The sequence below is a fragment of the Euprymna scolopes genome, chromosome 27, assembly GCF_053919585.1.
Source record: "Euprymna scolopes isolate OS-2025 chromosome 27, ASM5391958v1, whole genome shotgun sequence".
NCBI classification, from domain to species: Eukaryota; Metazoa; Mollusca; class Cephalopoda; order Sepiida; family Sepiolidae; genus Euprymna; species Euprymna scolopes.
Genome location: NC_136508.1, coordinates 49469303 through 49493476, shown reverse-complemented (window position 1 = coordinate 49493476; position 24174 = coordinate 49469303). Strand labels below are relative to the sequence as shown.

Below are 24174 nucleotides of genomic sequence, written 5' to 3'. Positions count from 1 at the left end.
AAACTGACCCCATTCTATTTGCATATGTGTGCAGTGGAAGATGAGATCTCGTGAGATTCCACAAGACTAAGCCTTATAAATCCATTGCTGCCATCTTTAATTTCTCTCTCTCTCAGCAAATCCATGTGTATGCGTAATTTCCTGACTTTCCACTGGAGTGCCAGATTGATATCTTTTCTCACCGCATCGAGCTCTGCCAGGTTAATATGAGCAGCATCATCTGCCGATCGCAACAGCAGGCATCCTCAACCGCAGCCCCATTCTTCTCCAACAGCACACCAATTGCCAGAGAGCTCGCATCTACCCACACGTTTAGTTTGTCTCCCTGCATGCACCAGTCTCATTCAGCGGGATCATCCTGCATTACCCTTGCGATGGTCTCCTTCACCATGCAAACCAACAGATCATCGGCTGTTTCATCATCCCAGCCTTTGGTGACTGCGCTTGTCCTCCTTTTTATGATGCCTGTTGCCACACGAGTCCATCCACACACTGGTAGGTGCCCCACAAGTTTTCCACACAGGGAGAATACTGCTCACCTCGTGAAGACATCGGTCACTTCAGGAACTGCAGTTCTGCGCCTCCATTTCAAATTTAATTTTTCACCGATTTTCCTTGGCTAAAACCCAAATATAAAATTTGCATGGGTTCGAATACCCTATATATTAAGTTTCAGGTCTGTAGACTAAAAACTGACAGAGGAATATGGTGGCAAAACTTTTTAAACAAATATATACACGCATATATAAATATATATAGAAAGAAGTTTGTGTTTAGTATAAGGTTTTCACGCAAATATTACACAAGTATAAATCATGTAGAATATCTGCATGAATATAATTACACGTAATAGTTAACTAAAGATGATCATCCCATAAGAAAACAGAAAAAAACTAATTGGGAATTAATGAAAATTTATGCAAATATTACGCAAGTATAAACCAAATATAAAGTTCCGCATGGGTTCAAATACCCTATATATTAAGTTTCATGTCTGTAGACCAAAAACTGACTGAAGAATTTGGTGTGCAAAATTTTTTAAACAAATAAGTATACACGTACAAAAATATATATAGAAAAAGATTTGTGTTTACTGTAAACTTTTTATGCAAATATTATGCAAGTATAAATCATGTAGAACATCTACATGAATATAATTACATATAATAGTTAACTAAAGATGATCACCCCATAAGAAAACCGAAAAAACTAATAGGGAATTAATTAAAATGAATGTTTTAAAGAATATGCAAATTAGCTAGATCGTTTGCAGATTAACGCAATTCCACGGCCCACATATAAGAAAATTGTATTTCCTTTTTAAATAAATAAAAAAAAGGGTTTTTAATAGTAGTATCAATACTAGGGATTGGGCGATTCTAGTATTTTTACCGATTCCGTATTAAATTCCCAATTCCGATACAATTACCGATTCCGATTGTTTCTAAATGTCTACATATTTAACTATAAAGTTGTTATATTTCACGATTTCCATAAAAACACGTTAAATGTGCAGATATTTTCTTAAACGTAAGGATACACTTGTGAAAGATGATCTATCGATTTTAGTTTTACTAATAGGTTAAAATCAACAGATATTCACTATTTTAGTATTACTATCAGCGGTAGAATATATTTCTTTAAAGAAAATCGAATAAAAATGCCAATGAAAAGAATCGGTGTTGGCACCGGAAAACATGCACACATTTTTCCGATTCTGATAACCCCAAAAATTTCCAATTTTTTCGATTCCCGTTCCTGATTCCGAATTATCGACCCAACACTAATCAATACATAAAAAACACCCCAAACTTATAGGAGTATAGATTCTTCTTCTTCTTCTTCTTCTTCTTCTTCTTCTTCTTCTTCTTCTTCTTATTATTATTATTATTATTATTATTATTATTAATTTATCGAAGTTAGGCGAAACACACACACACATACACACACACACTTGTCTGATTAATAAAACAATTGTTATAATATGTAGATGTTTGTTTACACTAACGCATTTCAGGTGAAAACATTTTTACTTACGTGTCATGGTGAACTTTTATGAACTAAAACAAAATTAAAAAAAATTATCCAGTAGATGATGTGCTAGAAGATATTTCACTGCTGCTGCAATTCTCTACCTATATAAGAGCCAGGTACGTCCAAGGATGGAGTATTGTTGCCACATCTAGGAAGGAGCTGCTAGAAAGACTTTATCCTGCTCTGACAGAGTTCAAAATAGACTTCAAAGCCGAGTAGGAGATACCCTATCCTCTTCCCTGCAGCCTCTTTCCCACAGAAGAGACGTTATGAACCTGTCTCTGCTTTATCATTTTCATGGCAACGTCTGAGATGGCCCGCCCCTCTCCCTAGCCAAACTTTCACGAGAAACACTCGTCTAGCTGCAAACACTATCGATAATTTCTCCCAATCTTTATCTGTGCCTAAATCTAAACGTAAATTTCATGAACAAAGCTTCTTTCTTAGAACTGCACGCCTGTGGAACTATCTTCCGTTTTCCTACTTTCCAGCTGATTACAATGTAGTGTAGGAGCCTTTCCTAGTCTCACACAAAAACATGCGTTCACATTTTAAGCCACTTTTCTTGTCATATACATACGTGCACACAAACATATGCGCACATGTACGCACACGTAGATATATTCACGTTCACGTACATACACTCACATTCACGTGTATACACACACATGCTAACGTACACACATATACTCACATACACGCACACGTACGCACACAAGGACAACGTCACTTCCCCTTTCAAAGGAAATCCACACATGCGCAAAAGACCACCGGAAACAATTATAAAAGCAAGAGCAATAAGCAGCATCTTTCTTTTTCGGACCAGCTCTCCTTTTCGGGAGGCGCGCGCTCGCGCGCGTCACATCCCCTGCTACTATGTATGGGGCATGAGCTAATAGACAGTATGTACACTTTATACATTTTCTATCTACATGGCCTGGATTGACTTTTTCTCATTCTCTCTCTATACTACAATAGACTTTCCTTCTCACCAATAAACAGCGAGAGACGAACGCGAACATGAACACGTGTTGTACCCTTTTTCTTTCGTGTGTTTCTTCACGAAATAAATTCCTGTTCGTCTAATTCAATTTAACACGTAGTTCATCTCTTTCTCAATTCAATTCCTTTTCCCTATTTTTGCACCATTTCAACAAATTGGTGACACCCGAATGTGAGATGAACACTCATTTCCTTCTAAAACCACAAATCCGCAACAAACCGGCGACCGACCGATGTGAAACAAACAAGCATGGTGACCCTACCTTTTTGAAATTAATTGTTTTGAGCGAGACGCGCATTTTATTTGATAAAGAAAAAAACGAACTTTTCAACAAAGAAAAACAAGTGACCTACTACCGGCAAGAACCTCAACGAACTACAATGACGAAACCCCTCGTCAGACTTGGCAGAAAAAGAAACATGGAGCTGTCGACTTCATACCGAATTAAAAAAAAAAAAAAAAATTTGAGCTCGACAAACATTTTTCACGGTTTCCTGACATTACTCTGCAACAAACACGAGGAGCAAAATCACATAGGCCGATACACATTTTCTCCCGCACAGCAGACGCAGCAACAAAGAAACAATACAGGACATCCCTATCAACACATAGGAAGAAGCTGAATTAACAATGAATTGAGATGCATCACGCACACGGATAAACGCACAACTGGAAGTTTCGTTGACACCGGCAATTGAAAACCCATTCAACACGAACAAATGCACAACAAACGCCCGTACAGACAATGTACACACACTACCGCGGAGTCATTTGCGAAGACACTGTGAACTTGACACACAACGTCAACATGAAACAAAAATTGTCTTTCCAAACGAACAATTCACTTCATTGTCCAAGCAACTCGTTGCACATGTCAGCACATAACAAACAAAGCAAATGTCAGCCTAAAAAAAAAAAAAAAAATGAGTAAGCGCCTTTTCCACGCGTAAGTAAATACTTTTTTTTACGAACACACTCCGTTTTTGACGTTTTTTAAGCAACCACACGAAAAAAATTAAAAAAAGAAGAGAACGAAAAGTCAACTGCCGAAAACATTACTTACAAATATATATATATATATATATATATATATATATATATATATATATATATATATATACACTGCATATTTATTTTTCCCTAGAAAGGAGAGTATTGTGGGAGCCTTTCCTAGTCTCACACAAAAACACGCGTTCACATTTCAAGCCACTTTTCTTGTCATATACATACGCGCACACAAACATACGCGCACATGTACACACACGTAGATATATTCACGTTCACGTACATACACTCACATTCACGTGTATACACACACACGCTAACGTACACACATATACTCACATACGTGCACACGTACGCACACAAGGACAACGTCACTTCCCCTTTCAAAGGAAATACACACATGCACAAAAGACCACCAGAAACAATTATAAAAGCAAGAGCAATAAGCAGTATCTTTTTTTTTTGGACCAGCTCTCGAGCTGAGAGGTTCGGCTAACCAGCTGCCTCCCTTTTGGGAGGCACGCGCTCACGCGCGTCACATCCCCTGCTACTATGTATGGAGCATGAGCTAACAGACAGTATGTACACTTTATACGTTTTCTATCTACATGGCCTGGATTGACGTTTTCTCATTCTCTCTCTATACTACAATAGACTTTCCTTCTCACCAGTAAACAGCGAGAGACGAACATGGACATGAACACATGTTGTACCCTTTTCTTTCATGTGTTTCTTCACAAAATAAATTCCTGTTCGTCTAATTCAATTTAACACGTAATTCGTCTTTTTCTCAATTCAATTCATTTTCCCTATTTTTGCACCACCACTACAGTAGGTACGGGCAAAAATGGACGGACAAAAATGGGGGGCCTAGTTTTGAAAGCGGATTTATCATAATTTTTTTGTAAGTTTCCGACTACTTTTTGATTGTATTTGAAAGATTAAGGACTAAACTTAATTTCCAAAAGCAAAGAAAAAATATTTATACACGTGAAAAAAAAAAAAAAGTTATGAAAATGTTTTCACAGCGAGCTACCCAATTCATCTACATTTTGAAGTTAAATAAATTCATTGTAAAAAATTATTTAAAAGATAGATATTAGTTTTCTGGGTCTATTTCAACGATAATTAGTAAAGTAAAGTCCTAACATATTGAATTTAAAAAAAAAACAAAAACAAAAAAAAAACACCTAGTTTGTACAAAACATAAATTAATTAGCCCAAAACCGAGTGATTTTGACGTTCGCAAAACGCAACAAAGTAAAATTTTGTAAACACGAAAATTACGAAGGCCCAAAATTTCAGGCAGTCGAAAGTCTGTGAAAATGACGACATGTAAGGGAGGCAGTTCTTCCCCCCCCCCAGTCGCGCATTCGTACATTCCTTTTTTGAACGTTTGTATTAATTTTTGCATTTTTTAATTTAACTATTTTTCTATGTTCCTATTTAAAATTTTTTTTTTCTTAATTATTGTTGATTATTATTATATAAAAAAATATGTTACGCCGAAAGTTTCACATTCTTGCGAGCAAGGAAATTATTAAAATCTTGCATATAAATATCATGCGAAATCTCTAATTCAAAAAAAAAGTAGAAATATTTTTGCTATTATAAATTTTTGTGTGAAAATATTAAATAAGTAATGCTTAATTTTCTTCGAGTTATATATAATTCATTAATACGGATTTAGGGGCTTCTTTCGTAATGTTCCTATAAAAATTATTTTATTTTTATTGTTACAAATTACGATGCTTTATTTATATAAAAAAAGCAATACATTCCCACTCGGATTTAAATAAAAATAATTTGTTCATTATATTCCGCGATCATTATTTGATAAATACTGAAAATTTCATTAAAATTGGTTAATTTCTTGATTTTTGGTGATTTTTTTTTTAAGTAAAGGGAGGGGTCAAAATGTTTATACATTTTGAGTATCGGCATTCATTTTGCCTTTATGGTCATCTTCAAGTCCAATGCAAACAAGTTCTTGATGAGCCGTTGTTCGTCCCCCTTTAAGTAATCCAATTTACCAAATTTACACTTCTAACGATTCCCATGATATTATCCTATGGACTACTTTACACTTTTTTAACCTTATCCTCGAGTGGCTTCTAGGCCTTGATAATTGGTGCCTCCTATGAAAAACAAAAAAAAACAAAAACAAAAGAAAAAAAGCAACTCTTCCACATTAAAACATGATAAAACTCGATGATTCGATAAATTCTATTTTTTCTTGTAATTATCTACTGGATCTATTTTCCGTAACTTGGAATTCATGCTAATTTCGCCATAATATATAAGTAAGTACGTAATAATGTTTGCCCCTGAAATGAGTTGGTTTAAAAGATCGCCAATGTGAATACGCACCTGATACATACACTAGTACACTCAGTCATACGTATATATCATAATAACAATTTCTAGTTTTATATCAAGCATATTTCATTTATTTATTATCCTTTCTTTCGCATACACTTCATCCAGCGTATCTCTCCATTAGATTATTATTATTATTATTATCGCACTTTATATTTTAGCACATTTAGAGAGAGAGAGAGAGAGAGAGACAGAGAGAGAGAGAGAGACAGACAGTCAGACAGACAGACAGACACGTGTGTGTGTGTGTGTGTGTTTGTGTGTGTGTGTGTGTGTGTGTGTGTGTGTGTTTGGCGCTATTATTATCACTCCATTACTCTCTCTATATATTTTGCCGACTCTCTTAGATTTATTACTCTCTCTCTTTTTTTTAAACTTCCCTTTCTCCCCGCCACCCTTCCATAGGGAAGAATTTAACGTGACGTAAGCAATATTTCAACCAATCATACGCGTTGAATTCACCCTCTTTCCCTCGAATAACATTCATTTCTCTAGTCGTTCTCACAAGTCACAACCTTTCAGAACGCCATTCTGCGTATCACGCACTTTGTTTACTATCGCGACAGAAATATTATTAATAATATTTTTTAATTCAATTCAGGAAGAAAAATAAAAAATAATTAAGAAAGAGCAAAAAAAAAAAAAAAAAAATTAAAAAAACATGCCGCTAGATTGTGAAGATGTGGACGAGTCATATGGGGAGAAGAAAGTATTCGATGGTAAGTTTAAAAAAAAATAACCTTTTCTTATTCGTTAAAATCACTAAAATTTTCTTATTCGTTAAAATCACTAAAATTTTCTTATTCGTTAAAATTACTAAAACAACACCAGTTGTATGTATTTGGCATTTTGGTTAGAAACAAAGCGTAGTATCTGTTCTGATACTACACTTAATCTTTTGTGTCCTCGGTCAGTGAAGGAGAAATCCTTCTAGACTGAGACAATTTTAAGTTTTGTTCCCATCCAAAGTGCCCCTTTTGGGGGGGAGTTGGATATTCCCCATATTGTAAACCGACTTTGTGTTTAACTGGAACTCTGCCCTCGTGGGGAGGCAAGTAAACAATAACACAAGTTGTTGGTATTTGCATTTTGGCTAGGAATAAAGCGTAGTATCTGTTCTTATACTGCTACTTATTTTGCCTTCAGCCAGTGAAGGAAAAAATCCTACTGGATTTGGGCAATTTTTATTTTTGTAATTTGTTTTTATTTCCAGAGTGGCTACTTTTTGGGAAGCTGGCTTTTCTCCATATTAAAATCTGACCTTGTGTTTAGTTTTGCCCTCGTGGGGAGGCAAGTAAATAGAAACTCCCGCCCACCCACAAGAGCTTCTCTTCAGCACTATGCGCCCGAGATCAGATATGACATTTTGGTTCTAGCTTGAGTGTCAGATGAAACTTTCAGTAGTTACTGCCCCCCCCCCTCGGGTTATATAAGAGTGGTGTATAATTCCGTTCGGTATGAAGTCATCCTCCCAGGTACTACCTCCTTTTTTGGATGGATCGATCACTTATTATCAGCTACCTTAGGCGCCACTCGCTTATCGGAGAATGCCGACGAGTCTGATATCGGCAAATTTTTCTATCATCCAGAGTATACTCTCCCCCTTTTCATAAGAGGGGGAGGGGTCACGTTAAAATGAATCTACCCTGTGTGACACTGACACGGTGGCCGTGCACTCGTGCACACCTAATCTTGATGTGGGAGAAAAAGGTAAATAAACAAACCCTAGCAAATTGAAATGAGTGATATCCCTTATTTTGACACCTTAAAGTAAAAAAGGGGCCAATAATACACCTACTGCTGATTTGAATATTATTCACAGGTTCTGAGGGTTTTAAAACAAATAACGTTTCATCCGATCTTTCTTTAAAATATCTTTATATTATTAACGAATTCGTTGTTTTATTAGGGCCTTGCTTGTTGACACCTATATTATTGCGAAAGAAAAGTCTCTGTTGACATAAGATAAACGAATAAAAAAAAAAAGTTGCAAGTCTGAGTTAGAACGAAACGAACAAAAAAAATATGGCGGTTTCGTTGCAGTTATTTTAGAGTAAAATCGAAAATTGAACAAAATACTGATTTAGTGACGTCAGTTGGATAGATCTCTACCAGTGTTTTAATTTTTGATTTTTGAGCTATCATCCAGGGTTCAAATGAGTATAACTAAAATAATGTTTTTTCGTTCTAATTCAACAAACTTGACACTACTTTTGTTTCAAAATAAATAAACGCTTTAAAGTTAAAATACAAGGTCAATTTTTACGACGTGCCCCAGCGTATTATTAGCACCCTAACCTCCCATGTTAATAACGGCTTTCGGAATACCCCCCCCTTTTCGAGGTTGGGAGGGGGGGTGTTTATTCCGAAAACCGTTCTTAGCATTGGGAGGTTGGAGTGCTTATATAATACGCTGGGGCACGTCGTGAAAATTGACCAAATACAATAAAAACAGGTAGGTAGAAGAGTAAATTATTTTGCTTTGGTAACATTTATTTGTTATTGTTCGCCCCCACCCTACCAAATTTGGTAAATGTTTACTTTAACTACAACAGAACACCGACCAATAAATTTTTTTTTTTTTTTTTTTTTTTAGGTTTTCGGGGTCGCTGACAACGAATCTGATATTAAAACCGTCGCAAATTTATCGTTTGCATGGTATTAACACCTGAACCCTCGCACTATTTTGTGCCAACTCACCGCCATCGTTTATGCTATTCTTACATGATGCGACGCGTTCGCGCATGGACGCGCGTAGTAAGGTGACTTGTCACATCGCGGAAGAATTTTGTTAGCAGACATTTAAAATAACAAGAAAGTTTTCAAAAACAAAATGTGATTAATTTTTCTGTGTTACGTAATTTTTGATGCTTTTTTTTAATTGATCTAAAAAATTAAGTTTTCACGAGCGGTCTACAAAAGCATTTTTATTTTTCCTTTTTTTATTTTATTTTGGAGGGGGCTTCAATTATAAAACTTGTACAGTTGTACACTATTTAACAGGTGCTTCTGCAGTTTAATTTACCGTTTTTTTCCGTAAGTAACGTGCCGACATACACCGAGCAGAAGAACTTAAATTTTTCTCAAAAATTCTGTTTACGTTGGGGGGGGGGGTAGGGCGTTGGAGGGGCAGGGGGGACCACCCATCGCCCTACCTTACTACGCGCGTCCATGCGCGAACGCATCATGTAAGAATAGCATAAACGATGGCGATGAGTTGGCACAAAATAGTGCGAGGGTTCAGGGGGTTAATACCATGCAAACAGTAACGTTGCGACTGGTTTGAATATCAGATTCATTGTCAGCGACCCCGAAAACCTATAAAAAAACAAATTTTATTGGTCAGTGTTCTGTTGTAGTTAAAGTAAACATTTACCCGTTAAATTTTTCTGCGGGTCGCCACGGAACTCAACGCCCAAGGAGTACCAAAAATGTCTGATCTGGTAAACTTTTACTTTCATTCCGCCTTAACGCTCACACTTAAAATGGAAACTTTTATAGGTTTTTGGATATGCTGAAAGCGAATATCACATCTCAATTTTTTTAACATAGGCATCACCACTTATCAAGGCCAAGAGGACACTCGAGGATATGGGTTAAAGAGTGTACAGTAGAAATTGGACAATATGGTAATTGTTAGTATTGGAAATTCAGTAAATTTATTAACTTATATTGAACGCGGGAAGGGCTCATCAAAAACTTGTTTATGTTAGACTTGAAGACAACAATATTGTGGTCAGCTGGAAAGTAGGAAAACGGAAGACAATTCCATAGGCGTGCAATACTGCAGTACTACTGTAGTTCTAAGAAAGAAGCTTTGCTCATGGAATCTACGTTTAGGCTTAGAAAGAGTGGGGGAAATTATTGATATTGTTTTTAGGGTAATCTCCAAAAATACCGTTAGGGCTTACAACATGGCCGCCAGAAGAGTCACGTGATCCGGTTGATCCAAAACATGAATCGTGCAAATGGCGGAATTTTTGACACCCCCAACAAAAAACTGCGCATAAAATATATAAAACTTGTAATTTCTGTTTTTAAAGTGGGTTGTCAATTTTCTTTATGAAATATACTTCCAAAATAAACTATTACAGTCGTTTAAAACATAATAGAAGTATTTTATTTTGTTTTTTAAAAACAATGTTTACAAAATGTCTACGCACGTTCATATTTTTGGAGATTACCGTTTTTAGATAGACGGGTGTTTCTTGTGAAAGTTTGGTAGAGGGGGACCATAGATTGGAGCTCAGCCGAGCACTTGCCATGAAAATAACGATAAAGCAGAGACAAACTCGCAACATCTCTTCTGTGAGAAAGCGGTTGCAGGGAAGAGAAAAGGACATCCCCTACGAGCCTACGAAGTCTATTTTGAACTCTATCAAGGCAGGATAAGTTCTTTCTAGCAGCTCCTGCCCAAATGTGGCAACAGTATTCCATCCTTGGACGTACCTAGCTCTTATATAGATAGAGAATTACATCAGCAGTGAGATATCTACTGGATCGATAGAAGGATCCAACCATTTTTCCAGCATCCTTGGCAACAGATTTAATGTATGTGTTCCATTTCAGATCAGGAGTAAAGGTCAAGCCCAGAAGCTTGTAAAAACATGAGGCCTTCTCAAGACGAGAGCCATTCATTTCAATTGATGCCAGATGGGGATCAGAGCATTGATGATGTAAAGATAAAAGCTTGGTTTTAGATGCATTAAAGTAACCAGCCACCTCTTTCCCCATTGTACCACTTGCTCAAGATCAGAGGAGAGAGAATCGGAGAACTTGGTGTTTACGGTCTTAGATGAACTACCATAGGTAGTAGTGTCATCAGCATAGATGTCTACAAATGATGTAAGGATGTGATTTGGAAGATTATTAATGTAGATCAGAAAGAGAGTTTGGCCCAGGATGTGGACCCCTGAGCGACTCCAGCATTAATACTGTGAGCTTCTGATTTCTGCCAATCAACTACTACTCTTATGAACCTATCAGAGAGAAATGATGTAATAATTGAGAAAACCTTTTCAGCTATACCGTAGCTGGAGATCTTGTGAAGTAAACCTTTATGCCATACTTTATCAAAGGCCTTTGATATGTCCAGAGCAATTACCCTGGAAAGGTAGCCTCCATTGAGAGATTCACTAATCCTATGAGATATAACTGTAAGCACATCTGCTGTAGATCTAGCAGAACGGAAACCATATTGCGTGTCACTAAGAAGGTTATTTTTGCTTAGATGGTTGATTACTTCTCTATTTAACACAGATTCCAGCAACTTACTCATGACGCACAAGAGACTTATTGGCCTGTACTGAGAGGGAGATCACCTGAATTCTTAAATACAGGGCATACTGATGAGATTTTGCGCAGACAAGTAGTTTTCCAAATATTAAGACTTTTACTATGCAATGTAATCCATTATATTTCACTGGTGGTCATCTTTGTATGCGCACACTGCGAGAAATTTACTTTTTCCACCTTAAAACTCTCATTTTAATAATTGTTTTTACAGGTTTCCGAGTATGCTGAAAACGAATATCTCATTGGGTGTGTTTATACTATGCTGGGTACACTTTTGGCCTTTTGGTCAAGATCAAAGTGTAGTATCTGTTCTTCAGATGCTGCACTTCATTTTCTTGTTCTCTTTCGTTAGAGGAGAAATCCTTCACGACTGAGACAATTTTTATTTTTGTACCTTTTCTCCACGTTAAAAAACGACCCTGGTGTCTAACTCTGTCCCGTGGGGAGGCATAGTAAATAGGTACACTCATTAAAAAAAAAACCTTAAAAAAATAAGTGTGGGTACTTGTTAAGATAGTCGACAGATCGATGTTTTTTTAATATTTGGTTTTAAGCTTCTTACCCCTCGCCTCCTCCCCCAATGTAAACAGTAAAACCTCATAAAAATGTTAAATGGTGTTCTAATCGGTAAATATCGGCGCGTTACTTACAGAAAAACGGTTAATTAAACTGCAAAAGCACTTTTTTCTGTTTACATTGGGGGAGGAGGCGGCGGTAATGTTGGGGCGTTCGCGCGCCCCAACACCTACGCCTCCTCCCCCAATGTAAACAGAAAATTGTAAAATCTCCTAAAAAAATGTTAAAATGTATTCTAATCGATAAATGTAGGGGGAGAAAAACGCATTTTTTTTTGGGGGGGGGGCACTCTCGTACTCCGCCAAATAATTTTTGAGTTTTCGTAATTTTTGGATATATTTTGGACATGGTAATTAAGTACTCTTGTTTTTGCTTATAAAACCACATATTAAAAAAAATCGATCAGTCGACTCTTTTAAGAAGCACTTAAGAGTTCAATGTAAACTTTAATAAAAACATGATGCGCAATGCACGTGCACGTGCACGGGTGTTTGCGCGAGAAAACAAGTTTCTTTTTCTCGATCGAGAACTACTGTTTATTTTTAAGGCGCACAATATTTGATTTTGGTAAATTAACATTTAGATCTAGATATAAATTACTTATGATATGTTAATAAAGATTTTAAATCATTGTCGAGTTTCTCACGGCCACGAAAGAAAAACAAACCCCAAAAAAACAAAAACAAACAAACAAAAAAAAAAACAGTAGCGCAGCACGCAGCAGTCGCGCACCCGCATCGCCATTTTTTTCCTCCTAATTTAATGGAAGCAAAAATGTCCGACAACAGTACTTAGCGCCTCCCGTGGGTCATTTGAGTATTATTTTTAATGCATTAAACTGTCAGCTCGAAAGCAATTTAAGGCTACAAATGGTATAGTTCAATTGTATTATTCATAAACGATATTTTCCGAGGACAATGACCTAGAAGAAAATAGAAAGTTTTTTGTTTGTTGTTCTTTTTAAGAAATGACGCAATTTATTATCCGCGTTTTGTCGCTCGTCCAAAATCAACATTTCACCATATTGTAACCCCCGCCTAAAAGTATTTTAAAATGAAGACAATTTTTAGGCGATGTCATGTGAACACCCTGAAAAAATTTTGCGAAAAATAGAACAAACAATTATTTTAGAATTTAGAATGGGAGACCAAAATTGATCCCCCATATCCGAATGATTTTAGCTATTTTAAAGCGCTTAATCAATTTTTTTTTTACCACTAATCATAGCAAATAAAGTAAAATAAAAACAAATGTTAACCGCCCTAAAACGCCAGAATAGATCATTTTACGTTAAATTTTTAGACCAAACTGATTCTTTTCTCTCAATTTAAAAAATGTTTTTGTTGTTTATTCACAAGTAAACAGTGAAACGCCGGTACTTGTACAGTTTAATCAAGACATTAAAAAACGAAAATATTGAGGGGGGGGGGGAAGGTAAATTTTAATTTACCGACCCCCTCGGCATTCACCTTTAATTTATCGACCCTGAAGGTTTTCTGGTATGCTGAGAACGAATATCGCATTTATTTTTTTGCGCAAACACGCAGTTATCTGTATTTGAAGGTGTTCAGTATCCAACGTAATCCCTATCATTTTAATGGCGGCCATCTTGTTTTCCAATAACGAAAAAACGCCAAAAAAAGGCTAAACATGCCACATGTAACTGGAATCCCCCCACCACCACCACCACCAGCGTTGGCACAAAAAAAAAGAAGAAAAAAAATTTAAGGGGTACATTCCAAGAAATCTTGAGCGAAAGAAAAGAACGTAAGTAATATTTATTAACATAAATTAAAAAGTGTAAATATTATCTTTCGCTGAACACCGACCAGCGACCACCGACCACTAATTGTTTTTTTTTAAGGATATTCGATGTTGTTGGCCACAAATTTGATAATCAAATCCGTCGCAAATTTACGGTTTGTATGGTATTAACCCTTTTTAATTGATCTAACGAGCGGTTTACAAAAACATATTTTGTTTTTCGTTCTTTTTTTTTTTTTTTTTTTTTTTTGAGGAGCGAGACGGGTGTGTTTTGGCGGCCGCCATAACACACCCGCCCCGCTCCTCCACCGCCTCCCCCAAATGTAAACATATAATTTCTGTGAAATGTTAAACGGTATTCTACTCGGTAAATGTCGGCGCATTACTTATGGAAAAACGGCTAATTAAACTGCAGAAGCACCTGTTAAACTACACAAGTTCTATAATTGAATACCCCCCCCCTAAAAAAAGGACGAAAAACATAAAATATGCTTTTGTAAACCGCTCGTGAAAATTTACTGACGGCAATATTTTTACTATTAAATGAGGTGAAAACTTTTTATTTCATGAAAAATATTTCTTGTCATTTAAAATGTCCGCCATGTATTCATGCACCTTGTGAAACGTCAAGTGACTACGCTCGTGCGCGCATTTTAATATGAAAATGAAAAAATGAATGTAATTAAGAAAGTGAAAAAAAGATTGTCCGTTTCAATATTGGAAAGCGGAAAAATATCCGGAACGTGGGGGGGGGGGTCATTTCGGCCTTGAAGCCGAAAAATGTTTTTGGGGCTATGTTTTGGCTCCGTTTGGCTCTTTTTTGGCGTTTTTTCCTAAATGGGATACAAGATGGCCGCCAACAAAACTAGTAGCGATTACGTTGTCTTCAAATATGGACAACTACTTGTTTGCACAAAAAATAAATGCGATATTCGTTCTCAGCGTACTCGAAAAGGTTGACAAATAAAGAGTGAATGTCGAGGGGTCGGTAAACTAAAAAAAAATACCAAAAAAGTTATATTATACGTACTTGTTATGGAATAAAGTTTTCATAAAAAAAAAAACACGGTACTTGTACAGCTTAATCAAAACATTAAAAAAATGAAAATATCAAAAGTTTAAATTGTATGTATCCGTTATGGAATGAAGTTCTCCGAAAAAAATTTCATCAAGTAATTTTTTAATTTTTTTTTAATTTTTTTTTTTTTACATGGAAAAAACAATTTGTTATGATACCGAGCAAAAGGTTCGATTTTTAAGAAGAAAAGCTAGAATTAAAGCTTTAATGATCGATCGTGTCACGGCCATTTTGTTTTTCGCTGATAAGAAGAGGGGTGCCGGGGGGAGGAAACTCTAATCACCGCTTAAAGTCTGTCAAAATTTGACGAGATTATTGTAATCATGGGCAGAAAAAATACTTAGATACATATTTTATTATTGTTTTTCATTTATTTTACAGAGTTTTAATCCCTTTTTCATTTTGTTGTTTAAAGGCACTCCCTCCACTCCCCCGTCCCCGGAAATAGGCAAATGGCGACGGTGCGATCAATCTCATTAAAATTTGATTTTCCTCTGTAAAAAAAACACTTGATCAAATTAAGTCATTTTTTTTGTATGAAAACTTTATTCCATAACGAGTTCGTACGATATAACTTTTTTTTTTTTTTTTCAATATTTCCATTTTTTAATGTCTTGATTAAACTGTACACTTACCGAAACATCAGTTACAGGATTAACGAATCCTTCGCAGGAGGTTTTCTTTCTAGGGCAATTGCCCTTGACATATCAAATGCGTTTAATAGGGTAGGGCATAAAGGTCTACTTCACAAAATCTCCAACTATGGTATAGTTAGAAATGCCTTTTCAATTATTAAATCATTTATCTCTGATAGGTTCATAAAAGTTGTGGTTGATGGGCAGAAATCGGGAGCTCACATTATTGATGCTGGAGTCCCTCAGGGCTTCATTCTCTCTTCCTGATTTATATCAATTGATCTCCCAAATCACATCCTAAGATCATTCATGAACATTTATGCTGACGACATTACCATCTATGTCAACACTTCAAAGGCTGTAAACGATGAAGTTCTCTCTGATTCTCTCTCCTCTGATTTTGGGAGAGAGGTGACTGGTTTATTTTAATGCATCTAAATCCAAGCTTCTATCTTTCCATCATCAACACTCTGATCCCTGTCTGACATCAATTGAAATGAATGGTTCTTGTTTTGCCAAGCTTCTAGGTCTGAAATGGAACACTTACATCAAATTCATTACCAAGGCTGCTGGAAAAATTGGTGGATCGTTCTATCGTTACAGTAAATATCTCATGCAATGCAATTATCTACCTGTATAAAAGCCAAGTATCTCCCAGGATGGAGTAGTGTTGCGGCATTTGGGCAGGAGATGCTAGAAGCAACTTATCCTGCTTTGACAGAGTTCAAAATAGATTTCGTAACCTAGTGGGAGATGCTGTTTTTTCTTCTCTGCAGCCTCTTTCCCACAGAAGAGATGTTGTGAGCATGTCTCTGCTTTATTGTTGTTTTCATGGCAAGTGCTTGTCTGAGCTCCAATCTATGGTCTCCACTGACATGACTCGCTAATCATTAGGTCAAAGAGGATAGTGAATTCGATGAGTTGGTAATTAACTTACGAATCATAGGAGTCGCCATGCAAGCACAGAAATGAACGTTGCTTTTAAACCTGGCTGGGGGCCAGGTAAGCTCCCTGCTTTCTGCCATTTGTGTTCGAATAGTTTTGCTTTATTATACAAAAAAGACAAACACTCAAGGCACGATAGGAATTTTTTTTAACTCGATCAAAAAAAAGAAAGAAATGGTGTCCGTTTCTGAATCTTAGACATTATGATCTTGGAAGTATAGGAAGACTTCTCGCGGAATTTTTTTTTTTTTTTTTTTTTTTTTACATGGGGGTCACCACTTATCAAGGCCTGAAGGCCACTCAGGGATAAGGGTTATTGCGTGTACAGTAATCAATAAGATAGTATTGTAGTAATCATTAGTATTGGAGGTTTGATAGAGTGTCTTACTTAAGGGGGCGGTTTGTCAGGAGTTTGTTTATGTTGGACTTGAAGACATACAACTTGTAGTCAGGTGGGAAAACAGTCAAGCGGCAGAGAGTTCCACTGGCGTGCAGTTCTAAGAAAGAAGCTTTGCTCATGGAATCTACGTTTGGATTTAGGCACAGATAAAGATCGGGGAAAATTATTGACAGTAGTTTCAGCCAGACGGGTGTTTCTCGTGAAAGATTGACGAGGGGGGATGAGAGATTGGAGCTCAGACAAGCACCTGCCATGGAAATAACGATAAAAGACAGGCTCGCAACGTCTCTTCTGTGGGAGAGAGATTGCAGGGAAGAGGAAAGGGCATCCCCACTAAACCACAAAATCTATTTTGTACTCTGTCAAGGCAGGATAGGCTGTTTTTCGCAGCTCCTGCCCAGATATGGCTGCAGTACTCCATCCTTGGACGTACTTGGCTTTTATACAGATAGAGAATTGCATCAGTAGTGAGATATCTTCTGGAGCGGTAGAAGGATCCCACCATTTTCCCAGCATCCTTGGCAACAGACCTGATGTACGTGTTCCATTTCAGATTAGGAGTAAAGGTCAAACTCAGAAGCTTGTCAAAACATGGAGCCTCCCCAAGACGAGAGCCATCCATTTCAATTGATGCCAGATGGAGATCAGAGCGTTGATAATGTAAAGATAGAAACCTGGTTTTAGATGCATTAAAAGTAACCAGCCACCTGTTCCCCTACTGTACCACGCGCTCAAGATCAGAGGAGAGTGAATTAGAGAGAACTTTGTCATTTACGGCCTTTGATGTGTTGCCATAAATGGTCGTGTCATCAGCATAGATGTCAACGAATGATTTAAGTATGTGTTTTGGGAGATCATTGATGTAGATCAGGAAGAGAGTTGGGCCCAGGATGCACCCCTGAGGGACCCCAGCATTAATACTGTGGGCTTCTGATTTCTGCCCATCAACCACTACTCTTATGAACCTATGGGAGAGAAATGATTTAATGATTGAAAAAATGTTTCCAGTGATACCGTAGCTGGAAATCTTGTGAAGTAGGCCCTTATGCCATACCTTATCAAAGACCTTTGATATGTCAAGAGCAATTGCCTTGGAAAGGAAGCCTTTGTCAAGAGATTCACTAATCCTATGAGATATAACCGTTAGCACATCTGCTGTAGATCTTGCAGAGCGGAAACCATATTGCATGTCACTAAGAAGGTTATTTCTGTTGAGGTGGTTGACTACTTCTTTATTTAATATGGATTCCAACAACTTATTCATGACACACAGGAGACTTATTGGTCTGTACTGAGAGGGAGATGACTTTTCACCTGAATTCTTAAATACAGGGCATACTGATGAGGTTTTCCAGGGTGTTGGAAAGCACTTCTCCTTAAGGCAACGCTTAAACAGCTTTGTAAGTATGGGAGCAAGTTCTGGTTGGAGCTTTTTCAGCACTATAACTGGAATGCCGTCAGGGCCAGTTGCTTTACTGGAATCAAGGTTCTTGATTAGCTTGGCGACGTCACACACAGATATTTGTATGTTGCATAGCGTGTTGTCTGTTATCGGGGGAAATACGGGAAGTTGATGGCCTTCGTCGCATAGAGTAGAATTGACTGCAAAGTTCTTGGCAAATTGTCTGGCCTTGTCTGATGCTGACGAGATGACCTCAGGTCCAATGATGATAGTTGGGATAGAACGCACGCTTCTGTTCAGGATCCTGTTTGCTATTTGCCAAAACTGGTGGGAACCAAGCCACTGCTCAGCTACTTTGGATTTAGCGGACTGAGCATATAGCTCTCTTGCATTTTTTATTACTCTTTTACAGTGGTTGCTGGCAGTCCTGAAAGCAACTTTAGTCTCAGTACATCTATTATGTTGGTAGCTATGGAAAAAGCCATTTCTGTGCACAATGGCAGCAGCACATTCTGGGGAGAACAATGGGGGGGCTGTTAGGTTTTTGTTGAAATTTTTTTTATGGTATGAATCTGTCTATGCCGACAATTAACCATTCGGTCAGGTCTGATATTATGGAGGACACGTCCTTTTTAAACATGGAATGTAGATCAGATATGAATGTTTGGGAACTATCCCAGTCAGCCATAGAGTATCGATATACAGTACGGTGGAGAGGTACATCTGAAGACTTATTACATTTCATTTTTATCTTAACTGCTACAACAGAGTGGTCAGAGGATCCCAGAGGAGATAGAACGGAACATGAACATAGCTCAGGGGAAGTTGTGAGGAAAAGGTCTAGAAGGCTTGCATACTGACCGGTAGTATCGGGCACACGGGTGGGTTCGAGAACAATCTGAGTTAGATCATAGGCAGTGGCAAAATCATGACAGAACTTTCCCTCGTCATCGGTTTTATTTGAGTGGGTCAGCCATTCCACATTATGGACATTGAAGTCACCGCAAATGTGAATGTTAGCCGAAGGATGAGCAGACAGGATGTGATCAGTTTTCTCAGGTATGCTCTTAAAGATAGTAACCCCACTGTTTAGCCGACAGTGGAACCCCAATCTAAAAAGCCTTTTACAGACATACACAAATGCTTGCGCCCATTTTGCTTTTTATATATATATATACATATATACTAGCGGGGGTACCCGGCATTGCCCAAGTGTTTGGAGGTGTATGTATTAAAAAAAAACGTAAAAGAAAAAAAAGTTGTAGTAGGAAGGTAGGATTGAAGCCTTGATGCGAAGGTGGAAATGAAAGGGAAAAAAAAGGCAGCCACCTAACCATCTCGGTCACGAGGGGAGAGGAATTGATAGGTGTGTTAAGTTAAAGATTAAAAAGTGAGTCAAGTCAAAGAGGTTTGATTGACAGGTGGCTGCTTAATGATGTCATTGCGGGAGCGTTAACGATAATGTGGCAGTTTTTTATTTACTGCGGGGCAGTCTTTTGGGGTTTGTTTACTTTGTTTCAATGTGAGGCAGTTTTGGCTTCTCAAGATGATGGGGGGGGGCGCGAACCAGCTCCCCATTTAAAGGGGATTTTTCAAATTGAATACCAACTATCTGTCCACATTGATAAAAGCTGATTGCTTTTGGTGATCACGCTGGGAACGATGTATTAAGCTTAGTTTCGCTTTTATACGAAAAAGCCGAATCAACACACGGCAATCCAAAATTGGGGAATATTTAGCTTTTCAAAGTCGGGCAAATTAAATAGACAGGCGACTCCCGTTGTTAACTCGTAGATATTATCCTTTAGACGTGATATAAAAAGAAGGAAGGAGCCAACTGAGAACTCGCCGGAAAAAAGCCTTTTGCGGGCATATACAAAAATGCACACACACACACACACTAACACACACTTTTTCGTTTATATATATATATATAGATATATAGGTGTTGTTTAAATAAGATAACCCCAGTTCACATAGGTACAAAATTGAAACTTTTTTTTTTTTAAGTTGCATACTCTCCTATAACAGAAATCCAAAAGGTGTTCAATGGCAGTTTTGCATATTTCAATTTGAAACCACAGTCGCTAGGAAAACTTGCTAATTCTTTCTCTTTACATCAATGAAAAGATTGATGACTGATAGACCTTGTCATGTCATCATAATAAAGAAATAAAATGTCTTAAACCAGTAATCATTCTGAGGCACACTAGTATATTACTGCACAGTGGTTGGCAACCACTGATTTATATGAAAGAGAAAAGAAGTGAATTGTGTTGTCATTATTTATTTGACTAGCATGGATAGCCAGCACTGCCTGGATGGACAGAGATGGTATACAAAGGATATTGAGAAACCCTCAGCCTAAAAAAAAAACAACTTCAATCAAAATAGCAGCGAGGGTCTGTGCGACCGCAAAAAAAAAAAAAAAATTAGCTGCAGTAGGCAGGCTCAAACTTGTAACGTGAAAGAGGAAAAGGAGGTGAAAAAAAGCTAATGCGATGACATCATGACACATCGAAACAACATTTTTTAAATATACATTGAGGTACTGTTAGGCATATGACTTGCAAAAATGTTGATGTGAAAAGTGACCCCTCCTTGCAAAATAACCGCCCAGTTAACCAGTACAGAATTAATCTTTTTGGCCAATTTTTTTGATATTTTTTGTCTGAGATACTGATCTTTCTAACGATACCAATTTTGTCACAGTCCAATACGTCTGTCAAAAGTTTTTGGCAGACATACAAAGACAGACAAACTAACACATTTTCCCCTCTATATATTAGATTAGCATGGGTGCCCGGCGTTGCCTGAGTGTTTGTAGGTGTGTGTGTGTTGGGGGGTAAAAAAAAAAGAAAAAAGTAGGATCGAACGCGGAATATTGAGGCGAAGGTGGAAAAGAAAGTGTGAAAAAATCCTGACAACTTACCACTCGCCCACGAAGGGAGAGTAACTAAACAAATTTAACAATTAAAAAGTTAAATTGACAGGGGCACGATTTTAATGATCATGCCATAGAAATCCCGCAGTGAACATTTACTGTGAGGCAGTTTTTCTGGTTTTGTTTCCCAACTTTTCGTTTTGCCAAAATGTTGGAGGGAAACCAGCTCCCCATAAAGAGGAGAGTGTCCATATGAATAGCAATTGTCTGATATAAGGAGTTTCCCCCACATTGATCAATCACCCATTGCTTTCGGGATGTTCCCAGCACGAAGGCCGGGAATTGCACCTTTGCTTCAGATCAGTTTCGCTTTTGTATTAAAAAGCCAAATAAACACGTGAGAAGCCGAAATAGCAAGAATTTTATAAAAATCGCTGTAAATAAATCTAGACGCTATGCGCGTTTGCAAATCGTACATATTATGATTTAGGGGGTATATAAAGAGTTCTAAGACGTACTATCCCCCCCCTCTCCTGAGAAGCCCGGCGAAAAAAGCCTTTCTTGGACACACAAAAATAGTAGCGGAGAGGGGGATCAAAACAACAGTAGGCAACTTGGGGAGAGGTGTTTTAAAAAAAAAAGAGTGGTAGTAGGCAGGCAGGCTCAACCCATAACTCGAAGAAGGGGTGGAAAAATGTAACGTCTTAGACGATGCGTCGATAGCGAAACTGGAAGTCGAGAGTGTTGAAATGAAGCGCAGTGTAGACGATGACTTGCGAAAAATATCAACAAAAAAAGCAACTTCTACTTGTAAAAAAACGAGTGAGTTGAGGGTGAAGGGATTAATGTTTTTGGCCAATTTTTCGATATTTTATGTCTGAGACATCGATCTTCTAAATGATATTGATCTCATGAGGATCTGTCACGTGTGTCGAAAGTTTTTGGTAGACATACAAACACACACATACATTTTGCCTTTTATATTAAAGACTAGGGGGGGGGTACCCGGCATTGCCCGGGTGTTTGAAAGTGTGTGTAGTTTTGGGTAAATCAAAACAAAAGAATAATAAAAAATCGTTGCCTGGGTGTTTGTTTAAAAAAAAAAGTTTTGGTATGTAAGTAGGAAGAATCGAAGTCGAAGGCTTGAGGCGCAGTTGGAAAATAATAAAGTGTGAAAAAAAACCCAAAAAACGTGCGACGTTAACCGTTCGCCGACCAAGAAATAGTAATGGAAAGATGTTTGAATTGACAGGTGCCCACAATGAAGTTAACTCCGTTACTTCTGTTTGACCTCATTAAGGAGGTCAAATAGAAGTAACGGAGTTAACATTTACTGCGGAGCAGATTTTTTGTTTGTTTGTTTGTTTACTCAGCTTTGACTGATTTTGTTTCCCCAAGATGTTGGGGAGAAACCAGCTCCCCATCAAAAGAGGATTGTCCAAATTGAATAGCAATCGTCTGATATAAGGAATTTTCCTCCCATTAAAGCTGATTGCTATGTTCCCGGCGCGATTGCCGATAACAATGTCTTAGCTTTGAATTAGTTTCACTTTTTATACGAAAAAGACGAATCAACACTTGAGAAGCCAAAATAACAATAATTTTGTAAAAGTCGCTGTAAATAAATCTAGACGCGACGCGCGTTCCCAAATCCTAGATATTATTATCTAGGAGGTATATAAACACTTCTAAGCGATAGTAACGACCTCGGGACCGTCGGTGAAAAAAGCCTTTTTTGGACATACAAAAATGCGTGCACCGCATTTGCCTTTTATATAGATAGGCTTGCGGGGGTACCTGACGTTGCCCGGGTGTTTGTAGGTGTGTGTGTTTTTGGGTAAATGAAAAGAAAAATCGTTGGTTGTTTAAAAAAAAAACGAAGTCTTGATGCGCAGTTGGAAAATAGTAAAGTGTGAAAAAAAAACGTGCGACTTGGCAGATGCCCGTTTTTGATGAGTTAATGACATGAACTTTGAGTGTGGGACAGTGTTTTATTTACCGCGAGGCTGTTGGCTTCTTTTTTTCATACGAAAAAGCTTAATCCACATGTGGCGATCATAAGCAATAGCTATTCAGCAGTTAACATTTTCTGCGGGACAGTTTTTAATGAGTAACCCGGTTTGTGGAAAATCAGCTCCCTGTTTATTAGGGGAAGTGTCTCGTCTCGAAATGAAAGCAACCGTCTGATATGACGAAGCCGACATTGACCAAACGTTACATCGCTTTCTATAGACCACTGGCCGTGGGCCAGGGATTCGAATCGAGTTTCGCTTTTTTTATACCGAAAAACGAAAGCAACACGTGCCGATCCGAAAATGTCAAATATTTAACGTTTCAAAGTCGGGCAAATTAAATAGAGAGGCGACCCCCCCCCTTGTTAAGTCATAGATATTATCATTTAGATGTGATATAAAAAGTTTTAAAAATAGAGCAACGGCCTTGAGAATCCGCTGGAAAAAAGCTTTTTGAAGACAAGCACAAAAAGCGAACATACATACATATACACATTTTCGCTTTTATATATATAGACTAGTGGGGGAAGGGCGCCCGGCTTTGCCCGGTTATAAAATATACTTAAATATATCTTAATTCATGCAGATTTCGTATTTATTATTACAAAGCTAATTCTCTATTGAATATTATATTGTATCTAAGATATAGTACTGATTTCAAAAGATAAGAAAAGAATGACTTGAGTGCCGGCAGAATTGAAACCAAAATATTTAGTGCTCCGTCCACATTTCCTAACGTGTGAGCTATTGACAGATCGATAA

General features: G+C 37.5%; 1 protein-coding gene across 1 annotated transcript in view; it reads left to right on the top strand.

Moving 5' to 3' along the window:
- The first annotated feature begins 6884 nt into the window (after window positions 1–6884).
- LOC145248846 (uncharacterized) overlaps window positions 6885–24174 on the top strand; it is a 41923-nt gene continuing 24633 nt past the window's right edge. Inside the window, exon 1 of the mRNA XM_080110567.1 lies at window positions 6885–7140. Coding sequence (XP_079966693.1) covers window positions 7083–7140 — 58 coding nt within the window. The 5' untranslated portion in view covers window positions 6885–7082. The remainder of the gene's footprint in view (window positions 7141–24174) is intronic.